This window comes from Xyrauchen texanus, chromosome 37 (genome assembly GCF_025860055.1).
Source record: "Xyrauchen texanus isolate HMW12.3.18 chromosome 37, RBS_HiC_50CHRs, whole genome shotgun sequence".
Taxonomy (NCBI): Eukaryota; Metazoa; Chordata; class Actinopteri; order Cypriniformes; family Catostomidae; genus Xyrauchen; species Xyrauchen texanus.
The window spans coordinates 1,084,379-1,098,877 of NC_068312.1; the positions used below are offsets into that span (position 1 = coordinate 1,084,379).

General features: G+C 43.6%; 1 protein-coding gene across 1 annotated transcript; it reads right to left on the bottom strand.

Annotated features, from left to right (window-relative positions):
• Positions 1-3,663: 3,663 nt before the first annotated feature.
• On the bottom strand, positions 3,664-6,772 carry LOC127630972 (uncharacterized). Its single transcript, XM_052108897.1, has one exon. It carries the CDS (start codon positions 6,188-6,190, stop codon positions 4,160-4,162), a length of 2,031 nt encoding a protein of 676 aa, XP_051964857.1. The 5' UTR covers positions 6,191-6,772; the 3' UTR covers positions 3,664-4,159.
• Positions 6,773-14,499: the final 7,727 nt, after the last annotated feature.

Sequence of the window (14,499 nt, forward strand, 5' to 3'; positions counted from 1 at the left end):
GCACCTCTCAGGAAAATTCCCCTGAGGAAGGACCTTCTTTCTCAGGGACGGGGCACCATCTTGCATCCACGCCCTGACCTCTGGAACCTCCACGTCTAGTTCCTGGACAGGATGCGGAAGACATAAGTGGTCTACTGGCCGTGATGGTAAACACAATCACACAGGGCTCCTTCCACAAGGCAGCTGTATACCCTGAAGGCATGTGTTCACTAAGTGGTGTTCTTCCTGATGCTAGGACTCCCAGAGATGCGCAGTGAGATCAGTGCTTTCCTTCCTGTAGGAGAGGCTACCTTGAAGGTGTTTGTAGCCACAATATCGGCACACCACGATGCAGTAGACGGTAAGTATTAAGGGAAGCACGACTTGATCATCAGGTTCCTGAGAGGCATGAGGATGTTGAATCCTCCTAGGCCACGCCTCTTCCCTCATGGGACCTCTCGGGACTTTGGAGAGCCCCGTTCGAGCCCTAGAGTCCATCGAGATGAAAGTCATCTATTTAAGACCGCCCTCCTGACCATGCTCACTTCCATCAAGAGGGTTGGGGACCTAAAAGCATTCTCTGTCAGAGAAATGTGCCTGGAGTTCGACCCGGAGGTCTCTCACATGATTCTGAGACCGTGAATGGGCTATGTGCCCAAGGTTCCCACGACCACTTTAGGGGCCATGTGGTGAGCCTGCAAGCAAGGCTGCCCCAGGAGGAGGCAGACCCAGCCTTTTCATGCTGTGTCCGGTGCCTGCTTTATGCATGTATTTGGATCGCATGCAGAGCTCTAGATGCTCTGAGCAGCTCTTTGTCTGATTTGGTGGACAGCGTAAAGGGAACACTGTTTCCAAACAGAGGCTTGCCCACTGGGTGAATGAACGCCATCGTGCTGGCTTGCCATGCCCGCCCCTTCAGTAATACACTCTACAAGGAGTCTGGCATCCTCGTGGGCACTGGCCAATGGCACCTCCCTAGCAGACATCTGCAGAGCAGCGGGCTGGGCAACACCCAATACTTTCGTGAGATTTTACAATCTCTAGGTTGAGCTGGTTTCATCCCGTGTTCTGTCAGGTACGAACAGGTACGTTTTCATAATGTGGGGCAGCTGGCCGGGTGTACTGCTTGCGTATAGTGAATTTGTGTGCTCTTTTCTCCCATGCGAATTCACGAACCGAGAACCCTGGATGTCCTTCCTCCCTAGCCCTATTCAGTGGAGGAATTCGTAGTCAGACCCAGTACGTTTGCTAACATGCCCTGTACTGGGGTAAGTGATCCACAGGTGCCGGTTAACTCGGTAACCTCCTGTGATGTATTTTCTGTGGCATGGTCTCCCTTCAGTAAGACCTGCGTCTCCCTTGGGCAGAGCCCTTTCCTTCCCTTCGAGGCTGGACCCACCCACGCACCCCTTCATTGTGTGGCCCTGATCCCATGTGACGTATTTGCCGCATGTCAACCCCCCCCTTAAGGGCGGGGTGTGGTCTCCGCAGGGTGTTTTCCCACTGAAAGAATAGGAAAGGAAAAGAACACCTTCCCCAGCGCATATAATGAGCATTAAATGGCCCCAGCCGAATCTATACTCTGTGGAGGGAAATACATAGAGAGAAAATGCTGCGGCTACGGCCTGCTCCCATACTAGATACGAACCCAACCAGGGATGTGGGGAATTATACTATTTAATACATTCTTGTATTCAAAGCGCAATTGAGATCTAAGGAATCTCAAGATGTTTTTAATGATTGAGTGTTAAACTATATTTAACTTGACACAGAGGCCTAAACAGATATCCTGTGCTCAATGAGTAGGGAGCAGTGAAAACTACGTAGAGACCCTGCAGATTGGAACGCACATGGTATGTCTGTCTCTTACAACAGGAGTGTCAAACTTGGTTCCTGGAGGGCCACAGTCAAGAAGGGTTTAGCACCAACCCTTATTAAACACACCTGAAGCAGCTAATCAAGGTCTTCAGGAGTTCTTTAAGATTACAAGGAGGCGTTTTGGAGCAGGGCTGGAACTAAACTCTGAAGGGCTGCGGCCCTCCAGGAACTGAGTTTGACACCCCTGCCTTACAGCCTCATTTTCATTCACGTCAAAAATCAAAGATGGCGCTACTGTGAACAAAGATCTGCTGTGACAGACACAAGGGCATAGATTTGGTTTGAACTTTGAGGTGGTTGCAATGTAAAGCATTTACATTGATTATGGTAAACATATTGGGAAGGGTTGTCCTTGCTTGGTTTGATTTTGTTGTCCATCTGCAAAAGGGCGCAATAGTAGAATCTACACCCCTGGGCAGACAAGAATAGACAATACAAAAATGGCTTTAGAAGTCCATGAACTGTTTGTTTTATTCTAATATCATTGATCATAAACCTACAGTCCACAGCAATCCATTTTGCAATTGATTTTGTCAGTCTGTTGTGTTCTCATATTCACTATATTTGATCATATTGTCTATCTACATATGCATCAGAAGGACATTTTTGCAGCGTCTCAGTGCTTTTCAGTGCCATAAAGGCCATGTACATAGGACGCTATGTCAAAAAGTAGTTGAAACTATGCAAATCTGGACAAATTACATCAGCACACAATCGTGTGATAGATTACAATCATGTGTATAGTGTTTGAGCACTAGCGGGTTGACCCATGCGCACTTCAACAATGATAACATGGACAGATACGTGGAGAAAAAAGAGGTAAAAGATTAATATCTCAGTTGTTTCTAAGTTGTCACTGAATGATTATGAAATTGAGTCATTATTATTATTTGTATTATTATTATTATTATTGAATCACTTTTAATTATGGGTGCACACGGATGAGACATGTCCTCAGAACTTTGTGTATAATCCAGATGAATCATTTACAGTTCTTGAGTAGGAGTTTCTATTTCATCTGATCGGTGTATGTTTTGATTGGCGACCTGATGCTGGAATGTGTTCATTTGAATTTTATTATAATAGTTTGTTGTGGCTGTTATCAGTGATGTTTAGTGTCAGCAGTTTTTGTGCATTCTTCTTGTGGCTCTTTTAATGTGACTCCTGCTGTATTTCCTACAGACACCTTTTAGAAATCACGTGGAGAGCGACTGGTCGACTGCAGGCTGACAGCATCAACTAGGTTAGTTGTAGTAAACTAGTCTATGCAACCCCTAGGCCAAATTAGAACCCAGAACCTCTAAAAACTAGACTCAAAAAAAATAATCACTAGACCAATAAGTCCTGTTCTTAATTCAAGTGCTTAAGTGTTCTGACTATCAAAATCCCAAGATTGATAGAGTCAGATGTAGAGATGAAATTACCATATAAAGTGAAATATCTATTGGAGTGCTTGAATCGGTCATTGATAATGATTGTTTATCAAAATAGGGGATTTAAAATCATCTTTTATGAGCATAAAATAATTCATATTCATGAGTTTCGCAGCACTGCCACCCTAAGTACAGTTTTCCTAGAGTTTATTTTTGTTTAGAACTAACTCTCTGTTAATGTTCCCTTTCAAATGGCTTTTTTCCAGCTGTTACAAAGTTGGTAGGCCTACAGGATTTTATTGGCAGAATATCATTGGGTATGCATGCACTCTCCATCCACGGGTACTATTCTGCCTTTACTAGTGTGAGTAAACTAGCTTTACAGATAGCTAACAGTCTCCAATAAAGAACCAGAAAGCATCTTGCTCTTTTAGTGTGTTTTACTGGAAGTACTGTAAAACTGTAACATACAGAAACAAAGAGAAGCATATTACAATCTCAATATGGTGAATATACAATACAAATATAAAATAAGTAGCTTAGAATTAACCAAAACCCTCAAAAAACGATTGCATAGCGAATAGCACAATGTTAATATACATGAAAAATGCCATAGGGAAGCTAACAATACTAGCGCACATATTTTCTTACAAATTACGAATTGAAAACATGCTAAAATGACTAAATTTGGTATCTAAAGGAAGCTAAGATTACCATCAAACAAATACTTACAGACAGATATTTTTCAGGGACCAAAATAATAATTTACAGACTTTAACACTCTGGAGTTTGACTTGCTGTGGGACTGTAAAGAGAACAACTGCCCTACGGCAACTCTGCGAGGACAAAACACAAGAAACTCAAAACACAAATAACTCTTCTCACAAGGGGGCAGCACACTCCCCGCCTGGTATACTGCTATAACACTATTAACCTTTAACTAATAACACAATTTCTGAAATAGGTCTTGTGTACACCTTAGCAGTACCTTCTTTAATTATGCGTACATCTACTTTACGTACTCTTTTATCTCGACCAGGATAAGTGTCCACAATAAGTCCAGTAGGCCATTCGTTTCTTTTGACCTGAGTGTCCTTTAGGAGAACAACGTCACCAATGGCTAAGTTTGGTTGATCTGCTTGCCATTTTCTTCTTGGTTGAAGGGTTGCAAGATACTCTTCTCGCCATCGTTTCCAGAATGAGTTGGCAAGACTTTGCACCTGTTTCCATTGCTTCCGGTACAAGTCCTTTGAATCAAAGTCTCCAGGTGGAATAGAGACGGGACAGATTTTTTGAGTAAGAAGGGCCCTTGGTGTCAGCAAGTCGGGTTGATCAGGATCGGATGACACAGGTACTAATGAACGACCATTCATTATGGCTGTTACCTCTGCCATGAGCGTCACAAGTACTTCATGAGTCAGATTTGGAGAGTGAACTTTCAGCATCATAGCGTCCAAAATACGTCGGGCCACTCCGATCATTCTTTCCCACACCCCTCCCATATGAGAGGTGTGAGGTGGGTTGAACTTCCAAGTGCATGCCTCATTTTTGAGGTAGGATTGAAGCTCTGGATCTTCTGAACTTATCTGAAGCTCTTTGCACGCTCCAACGAAGTTTGTTCCACAATCTGATCGAAAGAGCTTGGTGGGGCCTCTTATGGCCAGGAACCTTCTGAGAGCATTTATGAAACTTGAAGTGGAGAGGGACTCAACTACCTTGATGTGAACTGCTCGTGTGACTAAACAGGTAAACATTACTGCCCAGCGTTTGTTCTCTAACACTCCACCTCTCGTCCGGCGGATGCTGATGTTCCATGGTCCAAACACGTCCACTCCAACATGTGTGAAAGGAGGAGTTTGGAAGAGAAGATCAGCTGGAATGTCTGCCATCTTTTGTTGTTGTACATTTCCTCTTAACCTGCGGCAGGTTGTGCATTTGTTGAGAAGATTTGTCACCAACCTTTTTCCTCCAAGGATCCACAGACCTGCACACCTGATGGCTCCTTCTGTGATGTGTCTACCTTGGTGCACAACCTGTTCATGGTAGAACTGAACCAGCAAAGCAGCAATGTGATGCTTCTTTGGAATTACGATAGGCTGCCTTTGTTCTTGAGTTATTTCAGCAGAAGTCACACGTCCTCCTACTCGCACCAGTCTTTCTTTGTCCAAAAACACATTGAGATTCTTCAGTGGACTGTGTTTTAGTATGTCCTTTCCTTTGTTCAAATTTTTTAATTCCTTTGCAAATGTCTCACCTTGAACAGTTCGTACAATGACTAACTTTGCTTGTGTTAGAGCGTCCATCTTTGATTCAGGAGCTTTTGAAATAGAGCTGACCTTTTCAATGAGTTTGGCGATAGCTTGAGTAAGACGTTTACAACTGGAGAAGCGTTCAAACCTGTGTGAACCGAGCGATTTTTCCACAGTTGTAGTTGCAAATGTCGAGACTTGAGGGCGGACTTCATTGTCTGTGGCAGGTTCAACAAGTTGAAAGCTATTTGGTTGCACAGGACACTCTCCATCACTTTTCCTCAAGAAGTCGGGACCAGTGAACCAATTGGTAGAACTCAGTAGTGAAGCTGGCACATACCGTGATCCATGATCGGCAGGATTGATTTCCGTGCTCACAAAGTGCCACTGACTGGGTTCGGATGACTTTCTGATGCGAGCAACACGGTTGGCTACGTAGACATAGAACCTTCGGCTTGTGTTGTTGATATAGCCTAAGACTACTCGGCTGTCAGTGTAGTATTTCACTTTGTGAATTTCGATGTCAAGTTCATTTAGCAACATGTCTGCCAGCTCCACCGCCAGAACTGAAGCGCATAACTCCAAGCGAGGTACTGTGTGGACTTGTCTAGGAGCTAATTTGGACTTGCCCATGCAGAAGCCTACGTGGACATGACTCGAAGGTACGCAACTGCTGAAATGGCTACTGTAGAAGCGTCTGCAAAGACACATAGCTCTCTTTGACAGGTAGATTGCAGTGACGTGTTCACATACTGTCTAGGTATTTGCAGTGTTGCCAACAATTTTCAATGGAAAGTAGCTAAAGCCTGCCAAAAAGTAGCTAAATGTCGCCAGATGACGTCATGCGTCATTAGCATATTAATGACGTCATCACGTCGTATTTGCATTCTGCCTAATTTGTCTGTACTGTAGCCTACTTCAGTTTATAATAACGGTTATCTCCCCTAAACCGTGCTCATACTGTTTTTATATAAGTATATAGCCGAATGTCCAGTAAAACGGTTCTCAATTACATATTTTCTGTTAGACAACGGAACGCAACTTAGCTAACGTTACATGTTAACCAGCAGTTACTTCCACAGCACTGACAAATTTCCAGATTTGTAACCTCGACATCGTTGGACAAAAATCACTATACATGTAAGTTGAAGACAGCATATCTGCTGTGATATTATCAGTTATATTTACATGTACATTGATAACTCATAGAGACAATTAGATTCCACAGAATGTGAAGGCAGCTGATATGTGATCACTGATTGTTTCCTGCTAACACAGCGTGCACATGCGCAGCTCATTCATGTCTATGTCCGCTGGCGTGCAGTCAACGGAATGTGCTGCTCCTCTCAGCCGCTCACTGAACAGAGCAGACGCAGCGGGGAAGTAAGACCTCACGCTTGCAGTACTGGCGATATTTGGAATTTGGAAAGTTGCTAAGGTTTGTCCAAAAAGTCGCTAGATTTGTCGCTAGTCGCTTTTTTGAAAAAAATGTCGCTAAAGGGGTCTGAAAAGTCGCTAAAAATAGCGACAAAGTCGCTAAGTTGGCAACAATGGGTATTTGTAGTTTCTCAAGGTCAACAAGCGAGTTTTTCCAAGATTTCCATTGTGCCTCTTTTTCTGCTGGCAATGGAGTGTCCCATTCACAGTTCTCTGAGCACAATTCTCTGATGAGACCCTTGCCTTGCATGATGATGGGGGCTGCAAACCCAAGGGGATCATACAAGCTGTTAACAGCAGAAAGAATGCCCCTTCTTGTGAATGGCTTGTATTCTCTTGACACAAGGAAGGTGAAACAGTCATTCTGCAAATCCCAGTTAAGCCCTAAACTTCTCTGTAAGGGCAGGAGATCTGCACCAAGGTCAAGGTTTTTCAGTTCCTTTGCACGTTCTTCAGAGGGAAACGCTTCCATTACACCTGGGGTGTTGGAGGCTATTTTGTGCAAGCGAATGTTAGAGTCTGCAAGCATTTCTTTGGTGCTTTTCAGAGTTTGGATGGCGCTGGCATCTGAAGGAAAGGAAGCCAGTCCGTCATCAATGTAAAAGTTTTTAAGAACAAACTGTTTTGCCTCGTCACTATACTCCTCTTGTGTAGCCAGCGCCGCCCTCCGGAGGCCATATATTGCTATGGCGGGAGACGAGCTATTTCCAAACACGTGTACAGTCATTCTGTACTCTCTGTTGACTTTTGTGGGATCGTTACCTTTGTACCACAGGAAACGCACAAAGTCGCGGTGGTCCTCACGAATGACAAAACAATAGAACATTTGCTCTATGTCCGCAGTGATTGCTACAGGTTCTTTGCAGAAACGCAAGAGGACCCCAATAAGTGTGTTGTTCATGTCTGGACCACTCAACAAAACATTGTTCAGAGACGTGTCTTCGTAAGTGGCACTAGAGTCAAACACTACTCGTATCTGGTTAGGTTTGCGAGGATGGTATACACCAAAAAACGGAAGGTACCAACACTCTTGGTCTTTGTCGGGTGGCAGGATGGGTTCGGCATGTCCTGACTCAAACATTTTCTGCATAAAGTTCAAGAAATGTTCTTTCATCTGGGGCTTTTTGTCAAGCATGCGACGCAGCGAATTGAGACGTTTGACCGCTTGGTCTCGGTTGTTGGGTAATCTGTGCCTGTTTGTTTTGAAGGGTAGTGGCGCCACCCAGCTGTTGGAATCGTCCATGAACATTTGCTCATCCATGATCTCCAGGAAGAGTTCATCATCCACTGACATGGCGGGTTTGTCATCATGTGGGGTTCTCATGAACAATTTGTTGGTGAGACAGTCGTTTTCATCTATGTCCATTCGGCTGGACATGTTCAAAGAGTTAAATGGGGAGTCAGAGCTCAGGACCTTTTCTTTAACATGGAATGAGTTGGGGCAAGAGTCCAGAAGAGTTGTACATCCGTTGTTCAACACTGTTGTGCGGTAAACACTGACTTTGCTTGGCACGTGAGCACCCCCAAGGCAGACCTCACCTATTATGACCCAGCCCAGGTCGAGGCGCTGAGCGTACGGAGCATCGTGGGGGCCGTTGTAGTGTGACCTTGTGTACTCTTGGTATGTCCCGACCGAGGAGGACCAGTATTGAAGCATTTGGGTCCAAATCTGGAATCTTGGCTGCCAAATGCTTGAGGTGAATGTGGTGTATTGCGACCTCCGGTGTCGGGATCTCAGATCGATCATCTGGGAGCATGTTGCACTCGATTAATGTGGGAAGCCGGACGCTAATGTTGCCGTCGAGAGACTCCACTATGAACCTATCAGCTTGGCGTGCCCTTGTCTCTCCTACACCTGAGCAGGTTTTCAAAGTGTAAACTTTGGTGCCTGTGTTCACGTTAAGATCTCAAAGAATTCTGTCTTTGCTAAAGACCTATTGCTTTGCTCGTCTAACACAGCATAGGCTTTCACTGCCTTTTCCCTGTGTCCAGCAGGATAAATGTTTACTAGACAGATTTTGGAGCATGAGCGTGAGCTGTTGCCTTTGCCACAGATCTCTGTACATTTGGACACAATGGCTCGGGTAGGACTTTCTGGTTGCTCCCCGCCATGCCCGTTAGGGGCTGCAGAGCCTGGAGCTTCCGTTTTCCAGGGTGCTGGTCCAGGGTGCAGTGCGGTGGTGTGGTGGTCGCTTTTACACTCATTGCAATGCACACTTGTGTCGCAGTCCTTTGCCATGTGGTTAACGGAGGAACAGCACTTGCAACAAATGTTCTTTTCTTTCAGTATGGCTTTTCTCTCATCCAAGGTCTTTGCTCTGAAACCACGACACTTGCGAAGGGAGTGTGGTTTGTTGTGGAGCGGGCACTGTTTATCTGGGTCAACCACCTTTTGGTCAGAGGATTCACGATAACATTTTGGAGGAGTTATTTCAGTTTTTCGAACAGATACCACAGTTTTGAAGTTGGGCTTGTTCAGTCTTTCAGGCCTATAAACAATTGGGCAACAGTAGAAAGCAAGGGGGCAAAGCTTGGGTCATTAAGAGTTTTGGCTTTGTCGCACACAAACTTCACGAAAACAGGAAATGCCGGGTATGAAGCATGGTGTTGCTCTTTGTAGTAGGATGCTGAAGTGATCCATTTCTCTTGGAGGTGGAATGGGAGTTTCTGAACAATAGGAGTGATGCCCCGGGACGTATCTAGGTAACTCAGGCCAGGTAGGAGACCGTCTACACGGGCAGCATCAAGCTCTGAGATGAGATCACCTAGCTCCCTTAACTTGTGATTTTCTCTGTTTGCGATTTTGGGAAAATCTTCCAACTTTTTCAGGAGAGCGTTCTCTATCGCTTCAGGGGACCCATAGCTGTCCTCCAGTCTTTGCCACACCATTTTGACACCAGCAGTGGCATCATAGGTGTGTACAGCCCTTAATCGTTTCGCTTGCTCTGATGATTTGGGGCCTAACCACTTGCAGAGGAGATACAACTCCTCTCTTGGGGAGTCCTACTATAGCGTTCAAAAAGGATGCCTTCCAAGCCCAATAATTTTCAGGCTTATCATCAAACGAGACCTGAGCTAACCAACTCTCTGCGAATCAAATATTTGGCTAAGTCTGATGTGGCCGGGGAATTGGACTCACTTGCACTGACAACAGGGCGTGGGGACGATAGCCTGGGCTGGAAAGGGGCAGACTTATTCATAGAATGTGGCTGAAATCTGTGGTCAGTAGTAACTGGGGTTGGATACTGTGAGTGGGATGTGAAAAAGGCATTATTGAACGAGCTTTGGGCATAAGAACGATCTGCTCCACTGATGATGCCATGCTGTGGAGAATGCGCAACTGGTAGCTCTTGAAACCCATATTCACTAATCTCACTGTTTTGTACGCTATGCTCTTTGACTTTATTTTGCACAAAATCACCACTGTTTTTTACTCGCTGAGCTGTTGGAAGCCCTTGTGTGGTAGCTTGTGCGGAGTCAAAGCGAGTATTAGCTGGCGGAGGTGGAACTGGTATGGACTCGATGACGTTCTCGCTGTGTTTTGGAAACCAGGTATCTCCACCTTCAGAGGTGCTAGAGGCATGCTGCAGCTGCACTCTGTAGACGCAGTTTGAGGAGGTCAGTGCTGAGCTCTGCTTTCTTCTTTGTAGCCTCAGCCTCGATGTGAGCCTTTTCTTTTATCACCTCTGCTTCTCTTTCAGCATATGATGCCTGTGCTTGAGTGGCAGCTGCTTTAGCACGTGCTTTTGCTGCCCAAACGCTTGCATTGGACCGTTGGCTGGCACGTGACCGTTGGCTGGCGTGACCGTTGGCTGGCACGTGATATGTTGGAACAGTTCGATCTTGTTTCCCACAGGTCACCAACGTTGCTGACTGTACTTTGGTGTTCCGGGACAGCAGTGTTGTCTTCTGTGTCGACTTTTGGCTGACCTTCCATCTGTCTTTTTACTATTCTGCCTTTACTAGTGTGAGTAAACTAGCTTTACAGATAGCTAACAGTCTCCAATAAAGAACCAGAAAGCATCTTGCTCTTTTAGTGTGTTTACTGGAAGTACTGTAAAACTGTAACATACAGAAACAAAGAGAAGCATATTACAATCTCAATATGGTGAATATACAATACAAATATAAAATAAGTAGCTTAGAATTAACCAAAACCCTCAAAAAATGATTGCATAGCGAGCGAATAGCACAATGTTAATATACATGAAAAATGCCATAGGGAAGCTAACAATACTAGCGCACATATTTTCTTACAAATTACGAATTGAAAACATGCTAAAATGACTAAATTTGGTATCTAAAGGAAGCTAAGATTACTATCAAACAAATACTTACAGACAGATATTTTTCAGGGACCAAAATAGTAATTTACAGACTTTAACACTCTGGAGTTTGACTTGCTGTGGGACTGTAAAGAGAACAACTGCCCTACGGCAACTCTGCGAGGACAAAACACAAGAAACTCAAAACACAAATAACTCTTCTCACAAGGGGGCAGCACAGGTACATTTAACACCATAAAACAATCTGACCTGCATAATGTGGCGAACGTTTATTCCAGATTGCCAGTTTTATGTCAAGCTAAGCAATATTTAGAATTTGTTGATGTGTTTAAAAGAGATTTAATTGAGATTGGTACCTTAATCTATAAGAACTAGGCATGAGCACATGCTTTGGTGTTGGCAACCCTAATAATCTTTATGCCATCCCCTTGCCACCCCATGAATAAAATTCTAGATCCACCTCTGCACTTCAGTCTCAATTACTTCCATTCCGTTAGAATCAGACAGAATCAGTATTTTAATCATTTCACTTTGTGCCACCAAAGGCCAATAGGCTTAATGCCGCGCACTTCCGTTCTGGTGCTTCCGCATTCTTCAGCCAGCTTCAGTACTTCGGTAGCGTACGCTGTAGCTATGTCGTTTTTTACGTGATCGCTGCAGGACCTGCCAAGTATAACGGCAAACGATGTACATTGGATCATCCAGACCACATCGAAGACACCAACATCAAAAAAGGACAAAGGTTTTAAATTGTATGTGTCCAGCTATATAAACAACTACGAAGGTAAGTTAACAAGCCTCTGTTTTGAGTTTACCAAAAACGATACATGCTAGCTCATTGGCTCTTTACTAGCCAAAGATAGCACAGTGAGGAAGCAATGTTAATAATGTTAGCAGAGTGATAGGTTAACATCATGAATATTTTGTGTTTCTGAAATGCAATACCCTAAAATCTATGTTAATCACAGTTTCAAACAAGGAGTCAGGAGAGGTCACGGTTAGGTCTGAGTGCTTCAGATCTATGAGGAAAAGCCAGAAGCCTCACTGTCTGAGTGTAAGGGAAAGTCATCCTGCAGGTTCAGTTCAGGTTCAGAAGAAACAGGTTCTTTTTTTGTCAAAATGAAGTTTCTGTGAGCCATATCATTGCTGTGAATTAGATCCAGATAAACACCATCATTGCACTATATGAATCATATGGTACCTGAGATATCATGTGAAATATGAATACAGGGTGTGCCAGAAAGAATGTAAAATTAATGGCTCCCACAGAAGCAAGATTTTGGAGTTTTTATAATTTCTTCATTACTTATTCTGCACTGCTATTTGAAAATAAGTATAGTGAGATTAATCATGATATATTACATTTGACATGGTCAACTATAGGCTAAATAAATTGTAACAATCCCTGTATCACTTTGCACATTTTAAAGTTCACTAACAGATTTTTACTCAAATAAAACCGGAACAACACCCTTTCTTAACAGCCGACGACCTGTTTCTGATGCTGGTTCACGGATGTCTTCCGTTCTGAAGTGCCGGCTACACACCCGGATGTGAGGCGTCACGGTGAATTTGTCCCTGCGAATATTGACGATCCACTTACGCCTCAGCTCCTCATCAGCAGGAAAAGTAAAAAAACTAAGTACAGAATTGTACTTTCCGGATGCCTGGCACTGTGGCACACAGCAGTGTTCGGCAGTAGTACCAGACACTCTCTGGTATTTAAACTTTGATGACTTCATATCAACTCATAGACTGTAAAAAAACTAGAAGCAGCTACTAAAACAAGTCGACGCTTAGGCTAACCGGAAGTATTCGTGGTGGCTGACATTTCAGCGGAAGTATGTCACAACAGCCGTTGGCATTTAGCCTATTCTGGAGAAGTCATCACACCTCTTTGGACTGCCAGCATGACTTCCTGTTGAGCTGTGTTTACCTCAAGTACTTCCTCTTTCTTGTTTTTGAGCCTCTACGGTAACATCTACTCCAAACCCTGCTTTACTTTCACTTCCTTTTGTACTCTTGAATTCTCTGCAAGGCAACACCTAATCCTCTTTGCAAGTCATCAGCGCTTTGACACTAGACTCGTTCTTATATCCGTTTCTCATTCTATGTTGCATCTTTCAGTTTATTGTCCTCATATTTCCATTCAACCTCAGTTACAGCAGATCAAAGCAGTCCTGTAAACTGTATGAAGTGAAATATCTCTACCTGTGTCTCTTAAAGTATTAGAGACTCCTTCTTTGGTTTGTTTAATATTTGGGTCATTCCTACAAATCAGTGACTATAAATTGTGCTATTTATAATGTTTAATATCACCTGATTGCAATTTTAATAGGCTCAGTCAATTATTACATGTCGATAATCTTTGACAAGTGCTAAATCATTAGATTTCTTCGATAATTAAGTGTTTAATGTGACATTCTCTCATTAGCATGTATTTTTGGTGGTAAATATTTTAAAACAGATAGTGGAGTCCCATGCTGTAATTGAAGATCATGCTATTAAATGATATCACACACAGATGACATCAGCCATTCAGATAAATTATTACATAATCATTAAAACTGTTTTGAGTGATCTGAAGTGTGTAACTCTTGATTTATTTATGTTTTCCTTTATTACATTTATGCAATTTAAAAATCTTCAATACATTTATTTGAACAGAAATTAAATAATCAATATAAGTTTACTAATACTGTGTTCTTCTAGATATTAATAACAGACCATATAGTTGCTAATTTAACCACTGAATGTCCACTATGTTGACCCTGATTTAACCGGATGCGCTCACAACAATTGAGAGTTCATGAAAACTGTTTTAAAGGGTAACTAAACCCCTGCTCAGAGTCTGACTCCACCCACTAGCAATATTTGAAAAATGCTCGAAAAGTGGGCAGACCCCAGCGAGGATAGAGGGGACGAACCGAGGGCGGGGCTGAGCGGGGGTGGGGGGGCGTGCACCTGAGACCCATAGTGACAGATTAATTGACAGCTGCTGTCAGACTATAAAATGGAGAGTGACTGGAGTGACGCAAGTAGCTTTGCCACGGAGCGGTCTTTTGAAGTCGAGGACCTTTCTCCCCCACCTTCACCTGAAGTGGAGGAGGGTGAATTGTCTGTGGACACAGGGCCGGAGCCATATCAATTCGAGCCGCTGGCTCAAACTGCGGTTTTAACTCCCTGTTGAGCATCCGAGTGCGCATTCACCTTCACTCGCATGCAGGAAAAACAAACGAAACGCTGTTCAGTGATGTTTATCCTTTTAGCAGGATTTTTATTTCACAAGCTTCACTT